The sequence below is a fragment of the Schistocerca nitens genome, chromosome 11 (assembly GCF_023898315.1).
Source record: "Schistocerca nitens isolate TAMUIC-IGC-003100 chromosome 11, iqSchNite1.1, whole genome shotgun sequence".
Lineage (NCBI taxonomy): Eukaryota > Metazoa > Arthropoda > Insecta > Orthoptera > Acrididae > Schistocerca > Schistocerca nitens.
Genome location: NC_064624.1, coordinates 112,145,507 through 112,171,068, shown reverse-complemented (window position 1 = coordinate 112,171,068; position 25,562 = coordinate 112,145,507). Strand labels below are relative to the sequence as shown.

Genomic DNA, 25,562 nt, shown 5'->3' with positions numbered 1-25,562 from the left:
CTGGAAAGGAGAAAGAACGCCGCATGTGTGGAGAAGCAGTATGCTTCTATATAAGGACAATTATAGAGGGATAAAAGTGATGTCCCACACAATTAAGATCTTGGAAAGGATATTTGAGAACAGGGTGCGTCTAGAAACCGACGTATGTAAAGAACAGTTTGGATTTGTGCCGGGAAGAGGAAAAACCAACAAAGGATGCGAAAAATCTATATATTAACCTGCAAGGAGAACAACTGATGATCAAGAAATTTAAATACCTAGGCTCATACATAAAAAGTAATGGAGGACTGGAGGTCGAAATATAGCAGAGGATGAATAGTTGTGGATGAACTGGAGGAAACTGAGCTGAGTACTGTGTGATAAGAAGGTTAGCTGCAGAATGAAAGGAAAGTTTTACAAGTCTGTGGTGAGGCCTGCGATGCTGTATAGTGCAAAAACTTGCCCAATTACAAAAGTCCAAGAGAAAAAGATGGAAGTGGCTGAAATGAGAATGATAAGGTGGATGAGTGGGGTGACACGAAAGGATAGACTAAGGAAAGCGTACACCAGAGGAACAGTGAAAGTGGAGCCCATAGGGAAGAAGATCCAAGAAAGTAGTTTGAGATGGTATTTACACGTACAGGGAGAAGAGTTGGACCAAGAAATCGAAAAATCAAGGAGAAGAGGAAGACCGAAACTGAGGTGGAAAGACAAGGTAGCAGGAGACCTACGGGAGAAAAGATAGAGAAGAAGCACTGGATAGGAATTTATGGAAGAGAAGGATCCAGCAAAACACCGCCGACCCCACATGACGCGGGAAAAGGCTGATATGACGATTATGAGGATGACAATGATGTTCCTGTCATTTGTTTGGAATGATTTGGGCAAACAGTAGCAAGCATAAGTCACAATAGACGGATCAGGTATCCTTGTTTGACAAACGGTTTAAGAGTTTTTCAAATCGCTGCTTCTAACACTCTGACCTTGTATACAGGATGATACTGGCTGTGTGATTCCCACCAGATGTTCTGATTATGTTACTTCGTGATCTTCCTAAATTACTTCAGGCAAATGCCCAGATGATTCCTTCCATGACCTCACGGCCAACTGTCTGCTCATCCTCGTTAAACTAGACTTACGGGTGTCCACATGCCTCTATATACATGTTTTCAGTTGTCAACCTGCTCACGGGCAGGCGTGTCGCGGGGGAGCTGCTGGGCTCTTGCTGCACATGTCGGACATTAATGATCTGGCAGACATAGTTAACAGTCACTGCACAGACGGTGTAGTTGTCTGCAACAAAGTGAACATGGTCAGGGAAGGAGGGGAAATGTTGGATTCTGCTCGCGACGACAACGTACAGGAGGTCGCGAAGTCAGGATTTATAAGTGGGCACCCGAGGCTGCCGTCGAATGACAGTACAGGAAAATAGCTAAAATAAAGAGAATATATTTCAGTGCCCACTGTGCAAGGAGCGCGCCCAGAGACGGAAGTTACCAGGTTTAGGCCATTCTGGGAGGCCAAACTACTAATTGAAGATGTGCAATGGAAGGGGAGGCGATTCACATTAACTGGTGGCCGTTCGTGGAACGTCTCCCAAGAAAGACGTCTGTTCTGCTCGAGGTCTGGATCACGAGAGAGGGAAGCAACCGTGTTCTGCATTGCAGAGTGCTCCAGTGTCCACACACGTGACCTGTATCCCACACACGCTACTGGGTAAAACCAATGGCGTGAATCCACTAGCAGTCTCAGCACAGGGCTCAAGGCGTCTCTTGTCAGCAGCTTCAACTGAAGTTCCACAGGCAGGCAACTTCTGTCACGTAGGCACAGCGTAAGTTGCTCTGGGAGAAAACAAGATTTCATTGGGCCTTTGAAGTAAATTCTTTAAACCATTTCACTAAAATATTCCTTTACTGGCTATCAGCACATCCAAAAGTACTACCTCAAAGCAAAAGCACCGCATGTACCTAATCACATCTGGATAAGATCTTAACCTTCGTGCTGGAGAGTGTCATTTATCACAAATTTCTTTCTGTATGCATTGTTAACTGTCTTACGCATTTTCGAGAACTACTTGAAACTTTTCACGTGTAAGCGCTGTTCTCCCATGCCTTTTGCTAAAGAAAGCTGCGGTCTGAGCTGCAACTTAAGGTAGTAGAGGTGCTTTTTCTTTGTCTCTCGTCCACATGTCACACACCGTCCTCTTCTCTTGGTGGCAGGCTACCCAATTGTTTCAACCCACGGATCTTTGAATTTCTCTAGGAAAGTTGCTACGTTGACAGGAAGTGAAGCAACCTTATCTGTTTTGACTAGCTGAAGCCTCGCAAGGAAAAATGCTAAGCCTTTCAACGAAAATGCTCCTTTTCTGGATTTACCTCATTTGCGTCGAAAATGATTTGAGCTCTTATTCCAGCTATATCGATTACAGAATAGGATACGACCAGTGGCCATCTTCTTGTGACCCATGCTATGGAATACGCTCTTCACAGTTGATCGACTATGTAGACCCCTCCATTTGTCACATTGTAATAACTGCCTTATTGCAACAAGTTTATCAGTTGCTCTCCCTTCTTGTCTTGAGCTTTTGTCGTCAAAACGGATGCAACGTAAAAGGAACCGCTGTCTTCTATTGCTCATCACATCTCCCGTAATCTCCATATTTCTGCCATCTGCTTTCCACAGTTCGACAACATTAGTGTGGCTGGCTTGCGTAATCCCAAAGAGGTAAAGCAATCCCAGTAATGCCATTATTTCTTCTTCTATAGTGTTCTTAGCATACCTTTCTCTTGAATACTGTACACTTTCGTTCTTAGACTGAGTACAGAAGAGTGTGTACTTAATATTTTGTCAATCGTTTCCAGGCTAAGTACTGTCCATTTCACTTATTACCTTTCTGGATTCACTTCCTGACCCAGCAAATATTTTTACAATATTCTTTCTTTTTGTTTTTATGACTACATTAGCGCGTAATTGATTCCATTTTCATTTTTCTCTTTCCTAATAAAAATATAAACAGTGGAGAGCGACTGTTCGCGGTCATCGTCTGAATTGTGTTCCCGTTCGGGATCCGAACCTCGGTCACGTCGTGTGGCCAACTGTTCCTCTTCTTCCTCAGCGTCATCGCCAATATTCTTGCCTGATTCGGTGTCGAACCCTGGATCCTCGTCGAGTGGCCAGGCAGCCTCCTCGTTGTTGGCCAGCTTTGTTGTGGCCTGTACAGGGTGGCAGGGCCCGCTTGTGGACAAAAGGTAACGAGATGAGAGAGAAAGGAACGCCACTTACACGACTGGGCGCGTTGTGTACCTTGTATTCTAAGACGGCACACGCGTTGTTTATTTTACGTTTCTGCTGCTCACTTGGACGTGTGACAACACAACTTACCACTGAGCTGGCTGAAGCTATAATGAAGGTATAGGTACGGCTGGCAATTTTATAACATCAATGCAATTTTTTTATTTATTATGCAGAGAATTGGACAATACCATGCCATTTGCGGTTGGCGCGTTTTATGCATAGTCGCGCTCAATCGAGAGTTAAAGTGCAGTGAAGACTGAAAACTTCCTTTACTTGTTTGTAAACGTAAAACAGTGCACTTAAAAAATAAGCAGATAATAGTTATCCTACACCTGCCATACCAGTGAGTAATATTTGGAATCAGTCGGTTTACAGAAACACGTAGATGTACGAAACACAGAAACCTGTACTGGCAGTCGCAAATATTCCCTTAAAGTCTACCTGTAAATAAAAGTTATTTGAAAACGTCCTGCCTTCAACAAAACACAGTTTCTTCTTTTTCACCCATACATGTTTCGGCGAAGCTTTACCGTCATGACAGGTTCCCTTCATTTTTCTGTCGAACAAAGAATATATTCAAACTTCCTGGCAGATTCAAACTGTGTGCCGCACCGAGACTCGAACTCGGGACATTCGCCTTTTGCAGGCAAGCGCTCTACCAACTCAGCTACCCAAGCACGACTCACGCCCTGTCCTCACAGCTTTACTTCTGTCAGTACCTCGTCTCCTAAACTTCACAGAAGCTCTCCTGCGAACCTTGCAGAAACTAGCACTCCTGGAAGAAAGGATATTGCGGAGACATGGCTTAACCACAGCCAGGGGGATGTTTCCAGAACGAAATTTTCAGTTTACAGCGGAGCGTGCGCTGATATGAAACTTCCTGGCAGATTAAAACTGTGTGCCGGACCCAGACTCGAACTCGGGACTTCCGCCTTTTGCGGGCAAGCGCTCTACCAACTCAGCCACCCAAGCACGACTCACGCCCTGTCCTCACAGCTTTCAATTCGCCATTACCTCGTTGAGTCGTGCTTGGGTAGCTCAGTTGGTAGAGCGCTTGCTCGCGAAAGGCGAAGGTCCCGAGTTCCAGTCTCGGTCCGGCACACAGTTTTAATCTGCCAGGAAGTTTCATATCAGCGCACACTCCGCTGTAAAGTGAAAATTTCGCTCTAGAAACATCCCCCTGGCTGTGGGTAATCCATCTCTCCGCAATATCGTTTTTTCAAGGAGTGCTAGTTTCTGCAAGGTTCGCAGGAGAGCTTCTGTAAAGTTTGGAAGGTAGGAGACGAGGTATTGGCGGAATTAAAGCTGTGAGGACGGGGCGTGAGTCGTCCTTGGGTAGCTCAGTTCGCGTGGCCAGCAGTCTGGCTTTAGCTGTCGCCGCGGTCGCACGCTCCTCAAGTTTGCTCCGTGAACGTTCAGTGTTTACGCCACTGTTTTCGTGTTTCGTGACTCTTTATTGGCTTTTTGCACGTGAATTAAGTGTTGTAAATTGAGCTATTGGTCTTCGTTCATGTCGTCTTTCTACGTAGTGCTGTGGGGATTTCGGCGTTGTCCGAAATTTCTTCGCTGCAGAACACCATGGCAAACTCCGTGAGAAAAAACACCGTGATTTTCACCTTCGACAAGTACAGCCGTCGAGTACAGCGCTCTGCACTTGAAATACACGACTAGATTACCGAGGTATTTGGGCTTCATCCTGAATCTGCTCATACCATGCAGCTAGACTCTGATGAATACTGCATTTTTGTAAAGTTTAACGATTCCGTGAGTGTAGACCGCTTTCTGGAAAAATTTGGTTATGAAACGGAATTTATACACCGTGATATACTAAGAGTAATGTAAAAAACAGGAATTCCGAGTCTGTAATTAGAAATGTTAGGGTTTTGAATATTCCCATAGAAGTAGACAACTCGAAAATTAAAGATGTCCTTTCAAAAGTGTGGGGTTGTCAGGCAAATAGTCAACGAAAGGTGGACTTCGCATTTCAAGCTGCAGTGCTTTAACGGCATTCACTCCGTGGAGATGGAAGTGAAGGCAAACATTCCCTCCCACATCGTTGTTGACGGGCACAAGGCGCATGTTACTTACTCAGGGCAAACCCCTACATGTCATGTATGTAACGAGTCTGGTCAACTCCGTCAGGACTGCCCTCGCCGTGTTTTTGTGCTAACAAATAATCTCACGCAACGCCGGAAATTAACACTCAACGATTTGTTGCCAGCCAGTAATACAACAGAGGCGGCGGCTGTCGTGGATCCTGCTACTACCTCTGAAAATGTTGGACTTAATGTTAATGACTTTCCGTCTTTAAAACCTGCATTAACTGCTGAAATTCCGTCCCGTGACAGCGAGACTCCCACTAAAAAGCGTCCTCTAGAGGACACTGAAAAAAATGTTGATGAGGACTCTTCCTGTGAAACACCCGTTGCCAGGAAGCCGAAGCCAAGTCCTGTTGGAAGTGGTAAAAGGAGATGAAATTTCAGGTCGATGTGGCTCCCACTTCCGCACAAGGAATTATACCGCCACGAACAGATAGTGACGCAGCTGGTAGTGACCTTTCACGGAAATGTGACCCTGAGCCTGAGGTCACAGCTGCAATAACCGCATCGAGTGCACAGCCCATACAGTGCGAACAGTACGGGGAAGTACCAAGTAAACAACCTGCTGGCTCCGAAGCGCAACACCGCGCCGAAGGAGGAAATAAACAAGCATCACCGCCTCGCCAGCAAGACAACGCAGCCGACAACACCCCGGAGCCAAATATTGACGACTCGCAAGCCACCGCCGTTGCGCAAGATGGCCACCGTCGGAGGCTGCGACCGAAACCAGGTCTTGCTGTCACGCGTCATCAAGCGAAAACCACACCAGAGAAGAAAGACGTCAAGAAAAAGAATATTAAATATGGAGTCATCAGGGCCAACACTGGCGAGGAGAAAGAGAAAGACCACAGTGACTTATAGCAATGCATTGTCAGGATTTCAGGATAATTTTCTTTTCAAGCACTTTGTTTAAAAGCAGTAAAAATTTTTCTATGAAGTTAGTGCATGTAATGGGCACACAGCTTGTAAAGATCGTGACTTGTAGAGAAGCACGTTGCTGCTATAATCATACCGATCCTCATCCCAATTAGCTTCTTCTGGTATGTCTGTGATGCAAGTTTATAGCACTACTACTATTAACATTAATAAAATACAGTCACCCTTCAAATTGGCAGAATCAGAAGAATTCTTGTACCAGTCTGGGACAGATATCGCGTTGCTACAAGAAGTTGCGATGACGGCATTTCGGATCCCAGGCTTTTTTGGAATTGTTAGTGTTTCCACGGAAGCCATATCGGTACAGCCATTCTTATAAGGGAAGGCATTCCGGTGACTGAAATCGAACGACTAGAATCAGGAAAAGCCGTAGGCATAAAAATTTTCGATATGACCGTGCTTAACCTTTAGGCCCCATCAGGAAATTCCCATAAATTGGATGGTGCGATGCTTTTTAAGATGAGCTAATTTATTTATTGAGGAAAAATCCGTGTTCTCTTATATTAGGTGGACATATTAACTATGTTTTAAACCAGAAAGATCAACAACCCAATTTCAACTACTCGCCACAGTTAAAAAAGTTAGTAAGTGATCTACAACTCAAAGATGTATAGGAACTTCAGCACCCGACATCAGTCGAGTTCACGTATATAACCAGCCACTTCCGCAGCAGACTAGATAGAATTTACGTGTCACCAAATTTGCAAAAATTTTTATTAAACGTTGAAACTGTTCCCGTGGATTTTAGCGATCACAGTACACTTTTAACTTGCTTTAATTTAAGTGTACAGCCAACCCGTCGATTCAGAGGCCAATGGAATTTGAATATCTCTGTTTTAACTGACGAAGAACTGGAACAGGAAATAAGAGTAGGAATTTGAATATCTCTGTTTTAACTGACGAAGAACTGGAACAGGAAATAAGAATGGCGTGGACTATGTGCCTCCGCACAGCACACCCAACAGTCATTGACTGGTGGACTAGGAGGGCTAAACCAAGGCTGCTGAAAGTTGTCATGCAGTATAGTGTAGCGAGGCGCAGGGAGTTGAGGAATACAATGGAGTTTTATTATAAAGTTTTAAGAGACTTATATCAAAAGGCACATGATGACGTAATTCGTCTGAATGATATCAAAAAATAAAGGACAAGTTATTAAGCAATAAACAGCAACAGATGGAGGGACTAAAAGTTAAATCGAAAGCCACATCAGTAGTAGCTGATGAAACTGCTTCTCTTTATCACTTGGTGCGGCATGCTAAAAACAGACGTCAAGCTTTTAGTGCTGAAGTCCAGACGCACACTGGTACAAGGCTCACATGCCAGAAAGAAATACTGGACCAAGTCCACAGGTACTATGACAACTTGTATGCCCCTACCACAGTGGACGATGCGGCTGTCGAGGTCCACAATTGTCTGGAACAGAAAACGCTGACATCCTGTCACCTATTACTAAAGATGAAGTGCATGAGGCAGTGCGTAACTCACCTCTAAAAAAATCTTCGGGACTTGGTGGCCTACCTGTGGATTTTTATGCCCGCTACAGGTCTATAATTGGGGACAAGATCACTTCCATGGCGAATGTGGTCCTGACCGGAAAAGCGGTCCCTGCAGAGTTTAAGGAAAGTAAAATAGTACTGATTCCTAAGAGTAAAGGCAAAACCAACTTAAACAATTATCGGTCTCTTTCGCTACAAAATTCTGATTACAAAATAATTTCGCGTATTATCAACAAAAGACTCCGCGCCTTTTCCAACAAAATATTGAGTCATCATTAATCTTGTTCTCCAACCAGAACGATATTCGAAAGTCTATCTGCATACAGAGACATTGCAATTCCGTCAGTGGCAAGTATAAAATGTGCTTTAATCTTTATAGATTTCAACAAAGCTTTTGACCGCGTTAGTCATAGATACCTCTTTGCGACGCTGTCAAGAATGGCTTTCCACACTCAGATTGTCAACATGCTAAGAAATATTGCAACAGGTATAAAAGCGAAAATAGCAATCAATGGCCAAACATCTAAACCCATACAGATAAGGCGAGGGGTTCCACGGGCAGTCCCTTATCTATGTTTTTATTTTCCGTATCTTTAGAGCCCTTTCTTCGCACTGTCCACGCAAGATTAACAGGCATAACATTGAGTGGTGAGAAAACCGTCATACGAGCTTATGCTGATGACGTGGGTGTTGTAATAAGGAATAAGGAGGAGACATTTACACTGGAAAGAGAAATCCAAAAGTATTGTCTAGCGTCGGGAGCGACAACCAATGAAAACAAAAGTAAAATATTGAATCTGCGGGGCCTAGATCACCTCCGACTGGCATGGGCAAAACAAGACAACAAACATAAATCTTTGGGAATAACCTTAATGGCATGTCCGATGAGGATGGCTGCTTTTAACTGGACAGAAGCTAGGAGGAAAGTTGATGGTGCTGTAATGGACAACATCCATCGAACTGTGGACCAGGTGCGAACAGTCAGATTCATGAACTCCTGCATTTTGTCTAAAGCGTATTTCACTGCACCGGTATTTCCACTCCCCAAACTAGTAGCGAAAGGGATCATGTCCACTGTTACCAATTATTTATGGCGAGGAGACATATTCAGGGTTGGTGCGACTACCGTTATACTGGATGTCAAAAACGGGGGCCTCGTTTTGGTGGGCATTCGAAATAAAGCGTCTGCTCTGTTCCTCAAACTGGCTTTCCATGTACTCAGAGAACTTCCACAATGTATAACCGCAAAGCTCTTTGAGGCTGTGACACCCCATAGCCTACAAGCACCGATTGATGTGCGAAGGATTAATGCCCGTCTGCAGTTTGTGAGGAACTTTTTCCTCGAAGCAAGTTACCTTAGTGACGAAATCAGAAGCAACACATGTATCACAACGCGCGACATCATACTTGAAAGGAAGTTAAATGAGGGCAGAAACAAAACTGAAAAGATATTCCCTAATTGTGACTGGAAAGCTGTATGGCGGAACATCAACTATGCCAGGCTATCTGCAGACGCTATTTTCGCATGGTACAAAACAGTTAACAATGTCATCAGCACCAACGAGAGACTATATGGGATCGGTTCAAACCAGACACACCTTTGTGGAAAATGCAGTCTGGAGGATACACTCACCCACAGATTCACCTGTGGCGGCAGTGTGAATAACTGGAATTGGATCAGGCAACAAATCGCCTTTGTCGCCAGATCCTCGGCCGAATATATAACGCAATCGCTCCTCTTGAGACCAGACATGACATACTTTCCGAAATTAAAAACCAACGCCATTAGCTGGTTACTGGGAAAATATGTTAGTTATGTCATCAACAAACTTGGGTCGGACAACGAGATAGAATTCCGCGTTTACATGGAGTGTGAAGACGCAAAAATCAGCAGGTATCGCAACCACAAGAAGCACTACGGCAACATGCTGAAGATCATTTTTGAAAGAATGGGTGTCGGTTAAATATGTGGCACCACTACAACACCTTGAACGAGAACGAACAGAAGAAAATTAAAAGTCAGTTGTGTTATTATTATTATTTACTATTACCTTGCTTCCGAAACTTCTATGTTACACGAAGAGTTTTTTCAAAACATTTTGTTCAGAATTACTCGTGTTCGACTTCCAAAGTATTTGTGTGATTCAAGAAGAATTGTTAAGTTTTTGTCAGTGATCAGTTTCTACTCAGAGAAGAGGTTTCTTCGTCTTTCTTACATCGGAGAATGGGAATTTTGTGTTAAATTTCTGCACACTTAGTGCTATGACCCAACTGGGGACATGAGAAAAGGGGTGGGAGGGGTTTGGGCCTCGACGCACCGGCAGTGCCGTGAAGAGACACCACTGCTAGTGCGGAGTGTACCACGCCCTGTGACCTTCCTAAAAAAAAAAAAAAAATAAAATAAAATAAAGTAGTTAGCGCGCGGGAATAGGATACGGAAGGTCATGGGTTCGCACGTGGGTGGATGCGAAAAATTTTCTTTTCCTCTTCATAAAAAAAAGAAAAAAAGAGTTGATAGAGCACTTGGCCGCCAAAGGCAAAAGTCCCGAGTTCGAGTCTCGGTCCGGCACACAGTTTGCCAGGAAGTTTCATATCAGCGCACACTCGGCTATAGAGTGAAAATTTCATTCTAGAAACATCCCCCACGCTGTGGGTAAGCCATGTCTCAGCAATATTCTTTCTTCCAGGGGTGCTAGTTCTGCAAGGTTCGCAGGAGAGCTTCTGTGAAGTTCGGAAGGTAGGAGACGAGGTACTGGCGGAATTAAAGCTGTGAGGACGGGACGCGAGTCGTTCTTTGGTAGCTCAGTTGGTAGAGCACTTGCCCGCGAAAGGCAAAGGTCGCGAGTTCGAGTTTTAATGTGCCAGGAAGTTTCATATCAGCGCACACTCCGCTGTAAAGTGAAAATTTGATTCTAGAAAGAATATATTGTTACACGGGGAAACATATAATTTTAGAATTGTACATTTGCATTCGAAACATTCTCAGAAAGATGTATGCGTTAATGGCACATGCTGTTGCTGATTTCCGTGTCTGCTATTTCCAGTTTGGCTGGTATCTCGGTATTGCAGATGACGTACAGCGACATGAACAACGGCATGTGCTACTATGGTATACATGTCTGTTATAAAGTTCTGAGCAAAAATAACACATTCCCAAAAATAAGCGTATCCCAATGCGATATTTTACTCTTTACTCTGCAGAAGAATAAAGGAAACCCGCTGGTGATAATGAAATATGGCTGAAATACGTGTCGGCAAAAAGAAACCGTGTTTGTTCAAGGTTGAATCTTTTCAAATTTTTGTTCTTAAATCAAAGACGAGATAAAAAAAACTGAGATTTCATGTAGAGAAATCACCTCAAGATGAATACCTACTCACAAGATTCCAAGAAGCTGTATGAAGCGAAGAATCTGAGAATACAAGACGGACGCCTGGCTGTCGCTCTCGTAGGGCCGGCAAAGACGAGGTCACAGTAATTACAGGGCGCACAGGAGCGAAGTGGCCGGGGAGACGGTCCGGTATGTGCTACTGCAGGAAAAACCCTCTACCTCGCACTTCGCAGGTGTTTGTAGAGTATGGAAGTGGAAGTTGATTTAGATATTGCCAACATGTTATATTTACAGCCTTATGACTGAATATTTACTTTCGCACAGGAAAAAATAAATTTCACGAGCTAGGTGACTGACGCAAAAGCGGTAGTGCATGATATAGAAATATATACTGTCCCAAATAATATATGAACTCAAGCACATGCACCCTTATTTATTGCGTAATTACTGCTTCCATTTCCTTACAGTTTGTATCCTTCAGCTTTACCTTTAGTTGCCCACATTAAAAATGGTGTTACAAGCAATTTGAGTGAGTGAGGCGCAGGAGTTTGAACTTTCTTCGACGTACAAGACTTTATTGTTTAAACTTTTGCAAATCCCGTTAACGTTAGTAACGTCTTCACACTACGACCTTCAGTAAACAGATAACCGAAGATTTCCGCTGCTCGCCTGGCATTGTCCTCGTTATATACCAGCTTATTTTGATGTTATTCTCAGATATGTACATACTACTCACACAGTTGATACTATCAGCTGGTCTAATGACATTTCTCAGTATATTGCAGTGTTCTCTGTAATTATCTCTAGTTGATTGCTCTTGATACTGCTGTATTCCTTGGCAATATTATGCTTTTAATATGTGTTATTCTGATGCATTGTGTTTTACACGCTTGCTGTTTGTCACTTTTAAAAATGGACATCTTTTTCCTGGAAAATATGAAACGAACTTATGTGAAGTATTACATCTTACATCCAACCCGTGGCCACCGGTGACGCCTCAGGAGTTGACTGAATGACTTCGCCGCAGCTGGGTAGGGGCTCATAATCACGGCCAGCCGCGCCGTGCCACAAGTCACGCGTGCAGCGTGTCTGGCCCACGGGCGGCACGGGCCCGGCCTACATGCCGCTCGGCTCCGCTCGGCTCCGCTCGGTCCTTCTCGGAGGCGCCCGGAAGAGCGCGGCGCTTCATCCGGCGTCGCGGTGCGGCGTCTTCCGGCCGGCACAAGTCACTCCAGTTCGGCAGACTCGCGCTGTCAGCGCTGTTTACCCTTCGCTGTGTGATCTCGGTATGATGGAGGTTCACTGGGCCAGTGGCTGTTTGCACGAAGGAGGCAGTCGAGCGACCTACCGTCGCGATTCTTTAACATGAGTGGCAGTGACAGAAGAGAGCGAAGAGGTTTATCAATTCATATACGTTACAGGTAGTGCATATCTACTGTGAAACGACATTAGATGTACATGTACATGGATGCTCTGCAGACCACACCTAAGTGCCTGGCGGAGGGTTCATCGAATGACCTTCACAACAATTCTCAATTATTCCAATATCGAACAGTGCGAGGAAAAAACGAATGCCTATACCTTTCCCTGATAGCTCCCGTTTCCTTTATTTTATTGCGACGATCGTTTCTCCCTAAGTATGTCTGCGTTAGCAAATTATTTTCGTATTCGAAGGAGAAAGTTTGAAATTTCGTGAGGTGATTCTGCCACAATGAAAAACGCCTTTTTGATGTCCACCCCAAATTCTGTAACATGTCAGTAACACTGTTTCCCCTATTTCGGGGTAATACGGAACGTGCAGCTCTTCTTTGAACTTTCTCAATGTACTCCATTAACCCTATCTGGTGAGGATCCCACATTGTGCAGCGGTACTCCAAAAGAGGGCACACAAGCGTAGCGTAGGCAGTCTCTTTAGTAGATCTGTTACATTTTCTAAATGTTCTGCTAATGAATCGCAGTCTTTGGGTTGCCTCCCCCTCAACATTATGTGTTCTTCCCAATTTAAGTCGCGTCTGCCCATCCTGATTTAGGTTTTCCGTGATTTCCCTAAATCGCTCCAGGCAAATGCTAGGATGGTTCCTTTGAAAGGGCACGGCAGACTTCCTTCCCCATCCCCTACTCCAATGAGACCGATGACCTCGCTGTTTGGTCTCTTTCCCCCAAACAACACAACCCAACCACAACACCCAATCTAAGTGGTTCGTAATTCCTATGGTTTTAGTTGAATCTGCGGGCATTAGATTTAGTGACTTATCGTGTAACCGAAGTTTAACAGATTCCTTTTAGCACTCATATGGAGGACTTCATTATCTAGGATCAATTGCCACTTTCCAAAATATACAGATATATTTTCTAAATCGTTTTGCATTTATTGATCTCAGATTGTTCCTCAGATTGTTACGAAATCATTTATATAGATAAGGAACAGCAGTGGGCCTATAACACTATGTTGGGGAACGCCAGAAATCACTTCTGTTTCACTCGATGACTGTCAGTTATAAGGAACTGTGACCTCTCTGACAGGATGCCACGAACCCAGTTAGCGAACTTAGATGATATTCCATAATTACCAATTTCAGTACAAGCCGCTTGTGTGGTACAGTGTCAAAGGCCTTTTCGAAATCCTTGTCGATAGCACTCAACACTTCGCGCTTCACAAGAATGATGTTTTCTGAATCCGTCTTTGCTGTTTGTCAATAGACCGTTTTCTTCGAGGTAATTCATAGTCCTCACACGCAATATATGTTCCACAATCCTACTGGATATCGACGTTAATAATATGGACCTGTAATTTACTGGATTACTCCTTCCACCGTTCTTGAATATTGGTGTCACCTGTGCAGCTTTCCAATCTTTTCATACGGATCTTTCGTCCAGCGGACGGTTGTATGAGGTTGTTATGTACGGAGCTGTTGCATCAGCATACTCTGAAGGAAACGTAATTGGTATACAGTACGGACCGGAAGACTAGCTGTTATCAAGTGATTTAAGTTGCCTCACAAATCGGAGGATATCTGCTTCTAGGTTACTCATGTAGAGAACTGTTCTTGATTCTGGAATATGCAGAAAGAGTTTAAAGATTTGATTGACAATGAAACAGGATTAAATCACGAATGTCGACAGACGAGATTCCTTGTTTTGTACATCAAAAAGCACTTTGTCTTAAATTTGCAGGCCTTTGGCACATGGCGAAATTGGAAGAAAGCATAGTATAATTGCTGAAGTCACACGCATCTTCCGTTTTCAGCTGCAACGGTTTTCAGTGAAACTGAACGATTCCTATGGAGACTTCATATCGTACTGCAAAGTACGTAGGTTATGTCGAGAGACATACCTGGAACGACTTAAAACTTGCTACCGTTTAATAAAGGAATGCAGGAACGAAAATGAAAACATGTGCAATCTAGTGCAGATTTCACATTTTAACTGGACTTGAATGCACACTGCCCACAGTAATGCACTGCAAGGTAACTTTTTCCTCATTTGATGGGGATGGATTTAAAAAGAAAATCGAGTTTCTGGAACGGACACATTCTGACAAAGACAGTGAAGTTCCCTAAGATCACTGGTGTTAAAGGAAATACGGAGTTTGAAGAATACGTTGTGGTCTAGAAAGAATTACAAGGGTAGTTTTATAAAGTTTTTGAGATTTTTAAAAGTTTGTTTACATTAGCGCTTCATTGCGTATTAATACAGGTTACGTAACATCAGTGCTCTTGTGCCAAGTTATCCTCTTCCTTTGTGTAAATTTTTCTGTCAAAACATGTCTAGCAAATGTGATGTTTGCTGTAGAAATCTTAAGGCGGGGGTGTGAAGACTCTGTAGGTTATGGTTTATTGGGGCGAATGTAGCGGCGAGGAAACTGGGTAGATAAGACGCTCTCCATGGCAACGTACGTTATGTAGAAAGGACAGAAAAGTCGCTGAAAAGGAGGCAAAAATTTGTGCCGTTAAGGCTGAATTAGAAAATGAGGACTTGGAATTATGTAGGCTAAGGGAAGAAACAGGGACGGGAAAGGTAGGAGCAAAAAGAGAAGCTGTTGAAAAAACTTCGAAATTCAGTTAGTAAATCAGTTTGGCTTGCTATCTGAATTAGTGCAGGAAGGGCCTCATCCAGATGTAGTTGAATGTATTTTGAAGCAGAATATTAGCTTCAAGAAAAAAAGACATGTAGGGATCAAATCAGAATAGTAAAAGAAGAATATTGCTTCTAGTTAACAGTCAAGGCCAGGAGCGTCAGGAGGAATTAGGTGCAGCGTACCAGCTCACAAGTTTTGTGAAAACAAATGCTAGAGAGATGAGGTAATTACAGTTGGAGCAGCAGGAAACAGCCTGCGGTATGAATCCAAGGTGTACTATTGCGAGAGACTTGGATGAAATAGGAACGTGAACTGGCCACACAAATGTGGTGTCTGTGGAGGTCTTTCAGCGCCATGTTCGGTCCTGCGTAAACACTGCTGTAAGGCGTGTTAACACTCTGGCTTGCTATCTGAAGTAGTGGAGGAACGGGATGTTCCAGATACCGCCAAAACCTCACACACGCGATGTTCCTGTTGACATTACTGGTAGGTGAGGACACACTACGCATGGCCTGCACCTAAATAGGAAGGGGAAAGATAAGTCAGCTTCTCTATTAGCAGACACTGTAAGGGGGAGCCTCAGTCACACGAGGGTGACCCCTGTGGTTAATGGCACCAGGTAGACAGGTCAAGGTCAAAGTCCAAACAGGAAACACTAAAAAAATAGAATAAAAGAAGCTCCATGTACAGTAAATAGGGATGAGCTAAGCGTAGTATCAACTTACTTCATCAGAATATCAGGGGAATAAAAAATAAAGTAGATGATCTGTTAGTATGTGTAGATGACCTCACAAATAACAATGAGATTGATATACTTTGTCTGAACACCATGTAACTGTGGTGATGGATAGTGTCAGTATAAATTGGTATAATTTAGCCTCTTACACTTCCAGATATAGCATGGATAAAGGAGTGGTTGCCGTTTACAAAAACAAGGATATAAATACAAAACTGGAGAAGTAAGCAAATTCTGCATGGATCAGCACTTTGAAGTTTGTGCATATAAACTACACCTAGATAATGTAGTGTTGATGGTAGCAACAGTGTACAGGTCCCAATTAGGAGATTGGGAGCTACTCATAAAAAAGTTTACGCTATCAGCCAAAAACAGGAAGTTATTAATCTGTGATGATTTCTATGTAAACTTTCTAACCAGTTCAGATGGGAAAAGTGTAAGTGTTATTAATTACATATAGAATCAGCTATCAATTTCCCTACACATATAGCTCAAGACAGTAGCGCTCTAATAGATAATGTATTTGTACAGCAAGAGGGTGTAAAACTAACATATGCTTTCCCATTGATAAATGGATTATCAGCCCATGATGTACAATTGATTAAATTAGAAAACACAGCAAGGTGTACAGTTCAGAAACCATGAAATAAAACTGTACTGTTGCTCAACCCAGTGTTTATTGAGCACTTCAGAGAAAATTTAAGAAATGTTAATTGGGGAGATGTATATAATGAGCCAAATGCACTTGTGCCCGGGCATGGCCCGTGAGCTGATGTCTTGGCCACCCCTTCTCTAAAGATTTCTCCCCTTTCTACACTCCTCATTTCTTTCGTGATTCCTACAAACACTAACACATGTGCTCGTACTGATAAATAATTAAAATACAACCTACTGGTGAATTTTGATTAATGGGTATTAGGCCACGTTCCATAGCGTATTTCTGTGCCAAAGACTTCGTCCCCTAAATCTGGAGGCACCACCAGAGACACTACCAGAGGCAATAAGCACTGAGACATCAGTACCTTAACGAAACGTGAAAAGAAACCTGTCCGAGATTTCACTTTTTATGTATTCTAGAGCTTCCAGCAGATAAGGGCAACGCTACAATGCTAATGAAATAACGAACCTACTGCAGAAAAACTGGCGTTGTATAACAACCAGGAAGGTACAGGGAGTTGAAAAGCAATCCTCCAACAGCAATACTTTGGGAAATGCATCAGCTAGTGAAAGCCTCCTCGAATTCTCCCACAGACTATAAATGTCTTATTAAATCAGATCTGGTCCCACCAAGATTGTGTGGTGTGCCAAAAATTCACAAACCCATCATTCCATTAAGACCAGTTGTTAGCGCTATGGACTGTTCGACAAGCATGGCTGCCAAGCACTTAACAAGTCTTCTACAGTCCTCTGTAGCAAAAAAAGACATATAAAAGGTTTAGTTCATTTATGCAAAAAATAGAATCCTTCATGCTGAGCCCGTCACATATTAGCCTATTTAGACATTCTATCACTGCTTACTAGAAGAAGGAATCGGTTGGCAGGACATATTCTGAGGCATCAAGGGATCACCAGTTTAGTATTGGAGGGCAGCGAGGAGGGTAAAAATCGTAGAGGGAGCACGATGTCACATATAGAAATTACACTCTTAGGCAAAAAAAGGAACTATCTGAAAGGTCCAGAAACTAATAGATGTTCCGTTCATGAACAGACAAACAAGTGGATGACTTATTCGAGAGAGAAGCTTCACAGATTAAGCAAGTCAATCATGCGTCCTCATGTAAGCAATGCATCCTGATGTAAGCAATTTTTCAGCTTCGCATTCATTGACAGAGTTGTTGGATGTCTCCCTGAGGAACATCATGCCATATTTTGTCCAAATGGTGCGTTAGATCCTCAGAATCTCGACCTGGTTGGAGGTCCCTGCCTATTTGCTCCAATTATTCTCAATTGGGAAGAGGTCTGGCAAATTTATTGGCCAAGGTAGGGTTTGGCAAGTCCAAAGACAAATAGTAGAAACTCTCTCTATGTGTGAGTGGGCGTTATCTTGGAAAAAAGTTAGCCAATGATGGCTAACCTAGAAGGGCAGCAGAACGCCATAGGCGAACTGGTGTGCTGTAAGGGTGCCACAGATGACAACCAAAGAGGTCCTGCTGTGAAAACAAATGACACCCCTGAGCATCAATCCAGGTGGTCAGACCATATAGCGGACGACAGTAAGATTGGTATACCACGACCATCTGGGGCATCTCCAGATGCGACTTCGGCCAGGAATCTCATTGACTGGAACAGTCTTCTATGATGAGCCTCGCTTCTAATTGAGCCCCAATGTCCGGCAAAGATGTGTCTGGAGATGCCTTGGAGACTGGGGGGTTCCAACCTGACTGTCGCCCACCATAAGTCCCAACAACCGGGAGTGATGGTCTGGGGTGCCGTTCACTTTCATAGCAGGACCACTTTAGTAGTCACCCGCACAGCAGAGCGGTACGTCGATGATATTCCACATCCAGTTTTGTTGCCCGTCATGGCAAGCCATACTGGCCTTACATATCAGCAAGGTAATGCCCGCCCACACTCAGAGCGATAGTTTCTATTGCTCGCCAAACATACCTTGACTAGGAAGGGCGCCAAACCTCTCCCCAACTGACAACGTTTGGGGCGTACTGGGTAGGGCCCTCCAACCATCTCTGGGTTTTCATGACGTATCCTGCCAGCTGGACATGATTTCGAACAATGTCCCTCAGGAGGACATTCAACAGCTCTGCCAATAAATGCGAAGCCAAATAACTGCTTGCAGAAGGACCAGAGGCGGACCAAAGCGTTATTAACTTCGCTCAGTTTGTGACGCTCTGGAATAAATCATCCAGTTTTCTGAAACTGTATTCATTACAATATTACAGGGAACACACTCAGCACAGTTACAGCGGAGTTCTATATGTAAAACTGGAAGGAACAGCTCATCAGCCCAGCACGAAAAATCCCTATCGTTGGTTTTGTTATATTGATGACACTCATACTTCGTTATATAGCGTCATGGACAAAAAGAACTCAGAATTTCTAAACTTTCCGAATGATATTAGTTATAATATAAAATCCAGTATAGAGAAAGAGAAAGAAGTTGAAATATTTTAAAATGTACAGCTACTTAGAAAATCCACAGATGTTAGGCACAGAAGGTCTGCAAAAACCTCACTCACATATGTGCATACATTCACAAAAATTCCAGTCATTGTCACAAACTGAAAAGAGCGGTAATGAGAACATTGGTGGGCTTGGCTTAAATAATGTGTCACGAGAGTAGTTGGAGGAACGCTCCGACCATTTAAACACTAATTTCAGAATAAATGATTAATCTGAGAAAGTGATAAATAGGGCAGTAAGTCCATAAAGGTATGGAGCTTCTCATGAAGAAGAAACAAAGATTTACTCCCATTCGTAAAAGCAGTCATGGTTCACATGATAAGAGTACGTGGAATACATAGTATTGATGCAGTGTTTATACCAATTACGAAGGAGCGTGAATGTTTCGAACACTGTAAAGAATGTACGGCCAGCACTTGCCACAGGAGGAATATATAAATTGTCTTGCATACACAGTGAAGCACACATGTGTAGTACAAACAGAAGTACTCATTTCTTGCTTAAGGAACAGAAGAGCAGTTGTCATCTGCGAAATAGCAATAAATCGGCAGTCGCAGAACATCCACTCGGACCAGGGAAACTAAAAATTCGTCTCTGCAATACAGAACCAATATTACGTGCTTGAATTTACAGAGAGGGCATTCAAATTCCAAAGCACGTAAGCAACTTTAACGGAAACAGGAATGAGAGAAATTAGACGAGCTGCTGGCCTCAGTGCTGAATACAGAAACCAGCGCCAAGTGTTCCCCAGCAGATGCTCGACAACACACGCACTCGTGACTCTGCGCTCTTAAGCAGCCGTCTGACGACATCACAGCCCGACTGTGGCAGGGATCCGAACAAACAGTTCAGCTTGTAGAGTTTCTAGAAGTTTCAAACTGCTGCCTGAGCCTTTATAGCCTCTGAAGATGTCTCCAGCATTTGGAGACGAAACGTTAGAGACCTTTCCATTTTTTTTTCTTTCGAGTCATCTGTCTTCTCATTCGTTTGATGTGGCCCACTACAAATTCCTCTCCTATGCCAACCTCTTGACCTCAGAGCAGCACTTGTGACCTACGTCCTCAATTATTTGCTGGATGTATTCTCCAATTTCGTACCATGGAAGTCATTCCCTGATGTCTTAGCAGATGTCCTATCATCGTGTCCCTTCCACATATTCCTTTCCTCTTCCATTCTGCGCAGAACCTCCTCATTCCTTACTTTGTAAGTGGACCTAATTTTCAGCATTCGTCTGTAGTACATCATCTCAAATGCTTTGATTCTCTCCTTTTCCGGTTTTCCCACAGTCCATGTTTCACTACCATTCAAGGTTCTGCTCCAAACGTACATTCTCAGAAAATTCTTCCTCAAATTAAGGCCTATGTTTGATAGTAATAGACTTCTCTTGGTCAGGAATGCCTTTTTCGCCGGTGCTAATCTGCTTTCGATGTCCTCCTTGCTCCATCTGTCATTGGTTATTTTGCTGCCTAGGTAGTAGAATTCCTTAATTTGATATACTTCGTGACAATTAATCCTGATGTTATGTTTATCTCTGTGCTCATTTCTGCTACTTCCAATTCCTTTCGTCTTTCTTCGATTTATTCTCAACCCATATTTTGTACTCATTAGACTGTCCATTCCATTCAGCCCATCATGTAATTCTTTTTCACTTTCAGGATAGCAATGTCATCAGCGAATCGTATCATTCATACCCTTTCAACTTGAATTTTAATCCCACTCCTGAACCTTTCTTGTATTTCCATCATTGCTTCATCGATGTACATACTGTAAATACGGGCGAAACACTACATCCCTGCCTACATCCCTTTTAATCCGAGCACTTCATTCTTGGTCATCCACTCTTATTATTCTCTCTTGGCTTTTGTACATATTGTGTATTACCTGTCTCTCTCTACAGCTTACCCCTGTTTGTCTCAGAATTTCTACCACTTTGCGCCATTTTACATTGTTCAACATCTTTTCCAGGTCGACAAATCCTATAAACGTAACTTTATTGTTCTTTAGTCTTGCTTCTATCACCGACAGCAACGTCGGAATTGCCTCTCTGTTGCATTTAACGTTCCTAAGGCCAAATTGATAGTCATCTAACTCATCCTCAATTTTCTTTTCCATTCTCCAATATATTATTCTTGTCAGCAATTTGGATGCATGAGCTGTTAAGCAGACTGTTCGATAATTGTCGCACTTGTCAGCTCTTGCAGTCTTAGGAATTGTGTGGATGATATTTTTCCGAAAGCTAGATGGTATATCGGCGGACTCATACATTTTACACACCAACATGAATACTCGCTTTGTCGCCAGTTCCCCCCAATGATTTTAGACATCCTGATGGAAAGTTATCTACCCCTTCTGCCTTATTTGATCTTAAGTCCTCCAAAGCTCTTTTAAATTCTGATTCTATTACTGGATCTCCTATCTCTTCTAAATCGACTCTTCTTTCTTCTTCTATCACATCAGACAAATCTTCCCTCCTCATGGAGGCCTTCAATGTACTCTTTCCATATATCCACTTCCTCCTCTTTTTTGACGGTGAAATTCCCACTGCACTCTCAATGTTACCACCCTTTGCTAACAATTTCACTCAAGGTTGCTTTGACTTTCTTATGCGCTGACTCAGTCCTTCCAACAATCATTTCTTTTTCGATTTCTTCACATTTTTCAGGCAGCCATTTCGTCTTAGCTTTCCTACACATCCTGTCTATTTCATCCCTCATTTCTGTATTCCTGAATTTCCCTGAACATTTTTGAACTTCCTTCTTTCATCATGGGTAATAAAAGAAATACTTCAGTTATTTTTTTTATTTCCCATAGTTTCTTCGCAGTTACTTTCTTTGTACCTATGTTTTTCTTTCCAACTTTTATTATTGTCCTTTTCAGAGATATCCATTCCTCTTCAAGTGGACTGCCTACTGGGATATTCCTTGTTGCTGTATCCATAGCCTTGCAGGTCTTCAAGAGTATCTCGTCATTCCTTAGTACTTCTGTAACTGACACATTTGCGTATCGATTCTTTCTGACTTATCTTTTAAACTTCAACGTACTGTTTATCATTACTACTTTGTCATATGAGTCTATATCTGCTCCTGCGTATGACTTACAATCCACTATATCGTTTCGGAATCTCTGTCGGACCATGATGTAATCTAACTGTAGTTCCCCATATCACCCAGCCTTTTGCAATGATACATACTCCTCTTGCGATTAAGAGTATTCGCTAATACTAGCCGAAATTTATTACAGGACTGAGTCTTTCTTCTCTCTCATTCCCTATCCCAACCCCATATTCTCCAGTAACCATTTCTTCCACGTTTTCCCCTACAACTGCATTCCAGTCTCCCATGAGTAATGGAGTTTCATCTCCCTTTGCGTCCTGTATTACCCTTTCAGTACCTTCATATACTTTTTCCTGTCTCTTCATCTTAAGCTTCCGACGTTGGCATGTAGTGTCTGAACTATCGTTGTGGGTGTTGGTTTGCTGTCGATTGTGATAAGCGTAACTGTATCACTGAACTGTTCACTGTAACACACTCTCTGCTCTACCTTCCTAAAGAATCCTACTCCCGTTATACTGTTTTCTGCTACTGTTGATATTACCATAATAGAAGCCCAAAATACGACAGTCCCGCCCCACAGCAGAACTCATGGATAGAGACCTGCACCGGTGCCTGGTCGCCTACACAGCCTTGTACGACGATCCCCAGTCGACGTTCGAAACCTGTACTCGCCGGTGAACACAAGCCCACTCCACCGATCCAGGTTCCGTTTCACGTGTCCCCTTAGCCAATTTCTTCGCACTCCAAGGTCCCAGGTAGTTTTTTATTGTTGTTCGTAGTGGTCGCCTAGTGACCACATTCATCTAGTGGAACTGGCTACTTACTGATTGTGTCGACGAGCCTCCGAGTTGACACCAAACAGAGGGAGTACTTTTACAGATAGAGACTCCAGCAAAACACAAGCGGAACTGAGCCCACAGAGTTCTACCTCCATGATACAGAGGCACACAGGCAGTCATATGTGCCCCTGGATAGGACCAAAATTTCCTGCAGCTACTTCCTTAATTACCTTGGTGTCTCCCTCTTCCTGTCACTGTCATTTATGCAGCACTGCGCGGACCTGTGAAAGTCGTTTGGTTCTATTCTAAATCAACTGCACTACATTCCTGCAAAAAAAAAAAACTGGGGAGCAAATGTAGACAAATAAAACAACGCTGCAATTTCTGTTGGTTATTGAGCTGTCGCATATTGTGCTAAAGCGTGGGAGAATGGCACTCATACAGTTAAGACATAAGGAGCCATGTTGACTATTAATGACATTGCTACAACAGCTCCCACTTAGGGGTTGCATGTTCTGTTAAATTTTGTCCCTGCTAATCTCACAATCAAGGATGCCAAGGTACTAATTCTTAAGACAGAGTGCAATAAGTATTGAGTCCAACTGAGTAAGGTAGCGCAGTATGGTCTTTCTTGTCACGAAAGATCAAGATTCAACCTCATCCAAATAACACAAGAGAGACATGGCAACGTCTTGAAAACGTGGTATTATAGTGGAAGTGCTGCTCGTGATTATGGCGCCAAGGAGCAGACGGTGAGCCATGTTTTGGGGGAGCGCCCACTTCATTCCTTTGAAGGCGGTCTGCTGTGCTTGTCCAATCAGAGTTCTGGCTGCATGTTTGTATGTGAATTCTTGTATTTCATCAGAAATGATCAGTTCGCCAGAATATGTTAGCAGACTTGCATACCAGCCGTGATGTACGCAACAATTCCTGTCTGACACCCCGATTCGTCTCTAATGGGCTGTCGACCTCTATCAATGGGAAACGTAAAAGCTGTAGAAGGGCAAGTTCAGTTTAGTTTTGACTATTCTAGTCTACAAAATACAGTCAAGTTTGAGAATATCATCTGTCACATAAGCTGACTCCATTTTATTTTGAAAGGTTGAACAACATGGAATGGAACATGACAACGCTGCAAACGGCTGATCTGAGGCATCATATCCTGTCCCAGTCAGCGCATGCTGTTCGGCGCATCACAAGAGCCACGGTCAGCAGGGTGAGATGTGAGGCGCAGCATCATGTTCAGTTTCAGTGGAGGGATAAACCTGGTGAGTATATTATTTGGAAGTTCGTTATTGTTAAATAAAGTGTAATGTGCTCATTTAGGTATTCTATAAAAACTCTCGTCGATGCTTATGAACACATGATGATGGAGTTGCACCACATTTGCAAATTCAGTCCTAATGACAGTGCATAGAAATAAAAACATCAGAAGTAAATAATAATCACACTGGAGAAAAGAAACAGTTATCTAATCACAACCGATTGCATCTAACAAGAGAAGATCATCAACCTGGTCTCACATACAAAACGCACACTTGCAAGGTGTGAGCCCCAGCTGTCTATGTCGCGCGGAGATTTGCGCCATGATTATGAGTGTACGCAGTTAAGACCTTCTGAACACATAGGTTTTTAACGCCCGTGTTCCACTTGTTTCTGGCACGCTCCGCTGCGTTCGCCCATTGTCGGAGCTCGAACTACTGTACGGTACGGTGAGTAAGAGGTTCGCGTTTATAGTGCCGGTCAACCGACAAGCTAGAGTTCAAATGGCTCTGAGCACTATGGGACTCAACTTCTGAGGTCATAAGTCCCCTAGAACTTAGAACTAGTTAAACCTAACTAACCGAAGGACATCACACACATCCATGCCCGAGGCAGGATTCGAACCTGCGACCGTAGCGGTCTCGCGGTTCCAGACTGCAGCGCCTAGTACCGCTCGGCCACTTCGGCCGGCGACAAGCTGTAGTGTGGCACCTCCAGGAGCAGTATACAGTGACGGTCAAACTGCCACGTTTAAACGTCAAAGCTCGCGGCAGTTGTGACCGGTAAGCGTCGTTATATGTGGCTATTCGACTAACTCTTACACGAGGCAAAAGAAGCTCTATGAGCGTTTCTTTGTGCTACTATTTGTACCTTGCGATTTAGTTGCGGCGGTCGTAGACAAGACCCGTTAAATGGAGAGAAGAATAGTTGATTGACGTTAGACTATTCTTTATGAGAGGATGGTGATGACAATGATGACGATACCCTTTCACCACGATCATTTTCGTCAAACAACTTCATTGGCACAATGCGACGGAGACGTAAAATCACGAACTGACTGTTTAGGAAGCTTGCTTTGAAGAGGTAATATTGTCAGATTTCACCTTGCCTCTGTTCGTAACAGATCTCTGTGTGTGTGTGTGTGTGTGTGTGTGTGTGTGTGTGTGTGCGTGTGTGTGTTTTATATAAAACAAGCTTGCTTTGAAGACGTAATATTGTCAGATTTCACCTTGCTTCTGTCCGTAACAGAGATCTGTGTGTGTCTGTGTGTGTGTGTGTGTGTGTGTGTGTGTGTGAAACACATGGGGCAGACGTGACCGGCTCCACACACGTCTTCCCACACTTGCGACATGAAGCGGGTCTGAGGGCTCTGGACGTCACCC

At 43.3% G+C, this 25,562-nt stretch overlaps 1 protein-coding gene and 1 long non-coding RNA gene across 5 annotated transcripts in view; both read left to right on the top strand.

Moving 5' to 3' along the window:
• Positions 1-25,562, top strand: part of LOC126212890 (uncharacterized) — a 474,898-nt gene that overhangs the window by 405,678 nt on the left and 43,658 nt on the right. The gene's annotated exons all lie outside the window — the stretch shown is intronic.
• Positions 1-25,562, top strand: part of LOC126212888 (uncharacterized) — a 144,884-nt gene that overhangs the window by 76,599 nt on the left and 42,723 nt on the right. For 2 of the 4 annotated variants that reach the window (XM_049940388.1, XM_049940387.1), the window contains exon 1: positions 23,985-24,185. The exons of the other annotated variants lie outside the window; for them this stretch is intronic. In XM_049940388.1, coding sequence (XP_049796345.1) covers positions 24,029-24,185 — 157 coding nt within the window. In that variant the 5' untranslated portion in view covers positions 23,985-24,028. Of the gene's footprint in view, positions 1-23,984; positions 24,186-25,562 lie in introns of those variants that run through there. 4 annotated transcript variants of the gene reach the window in all.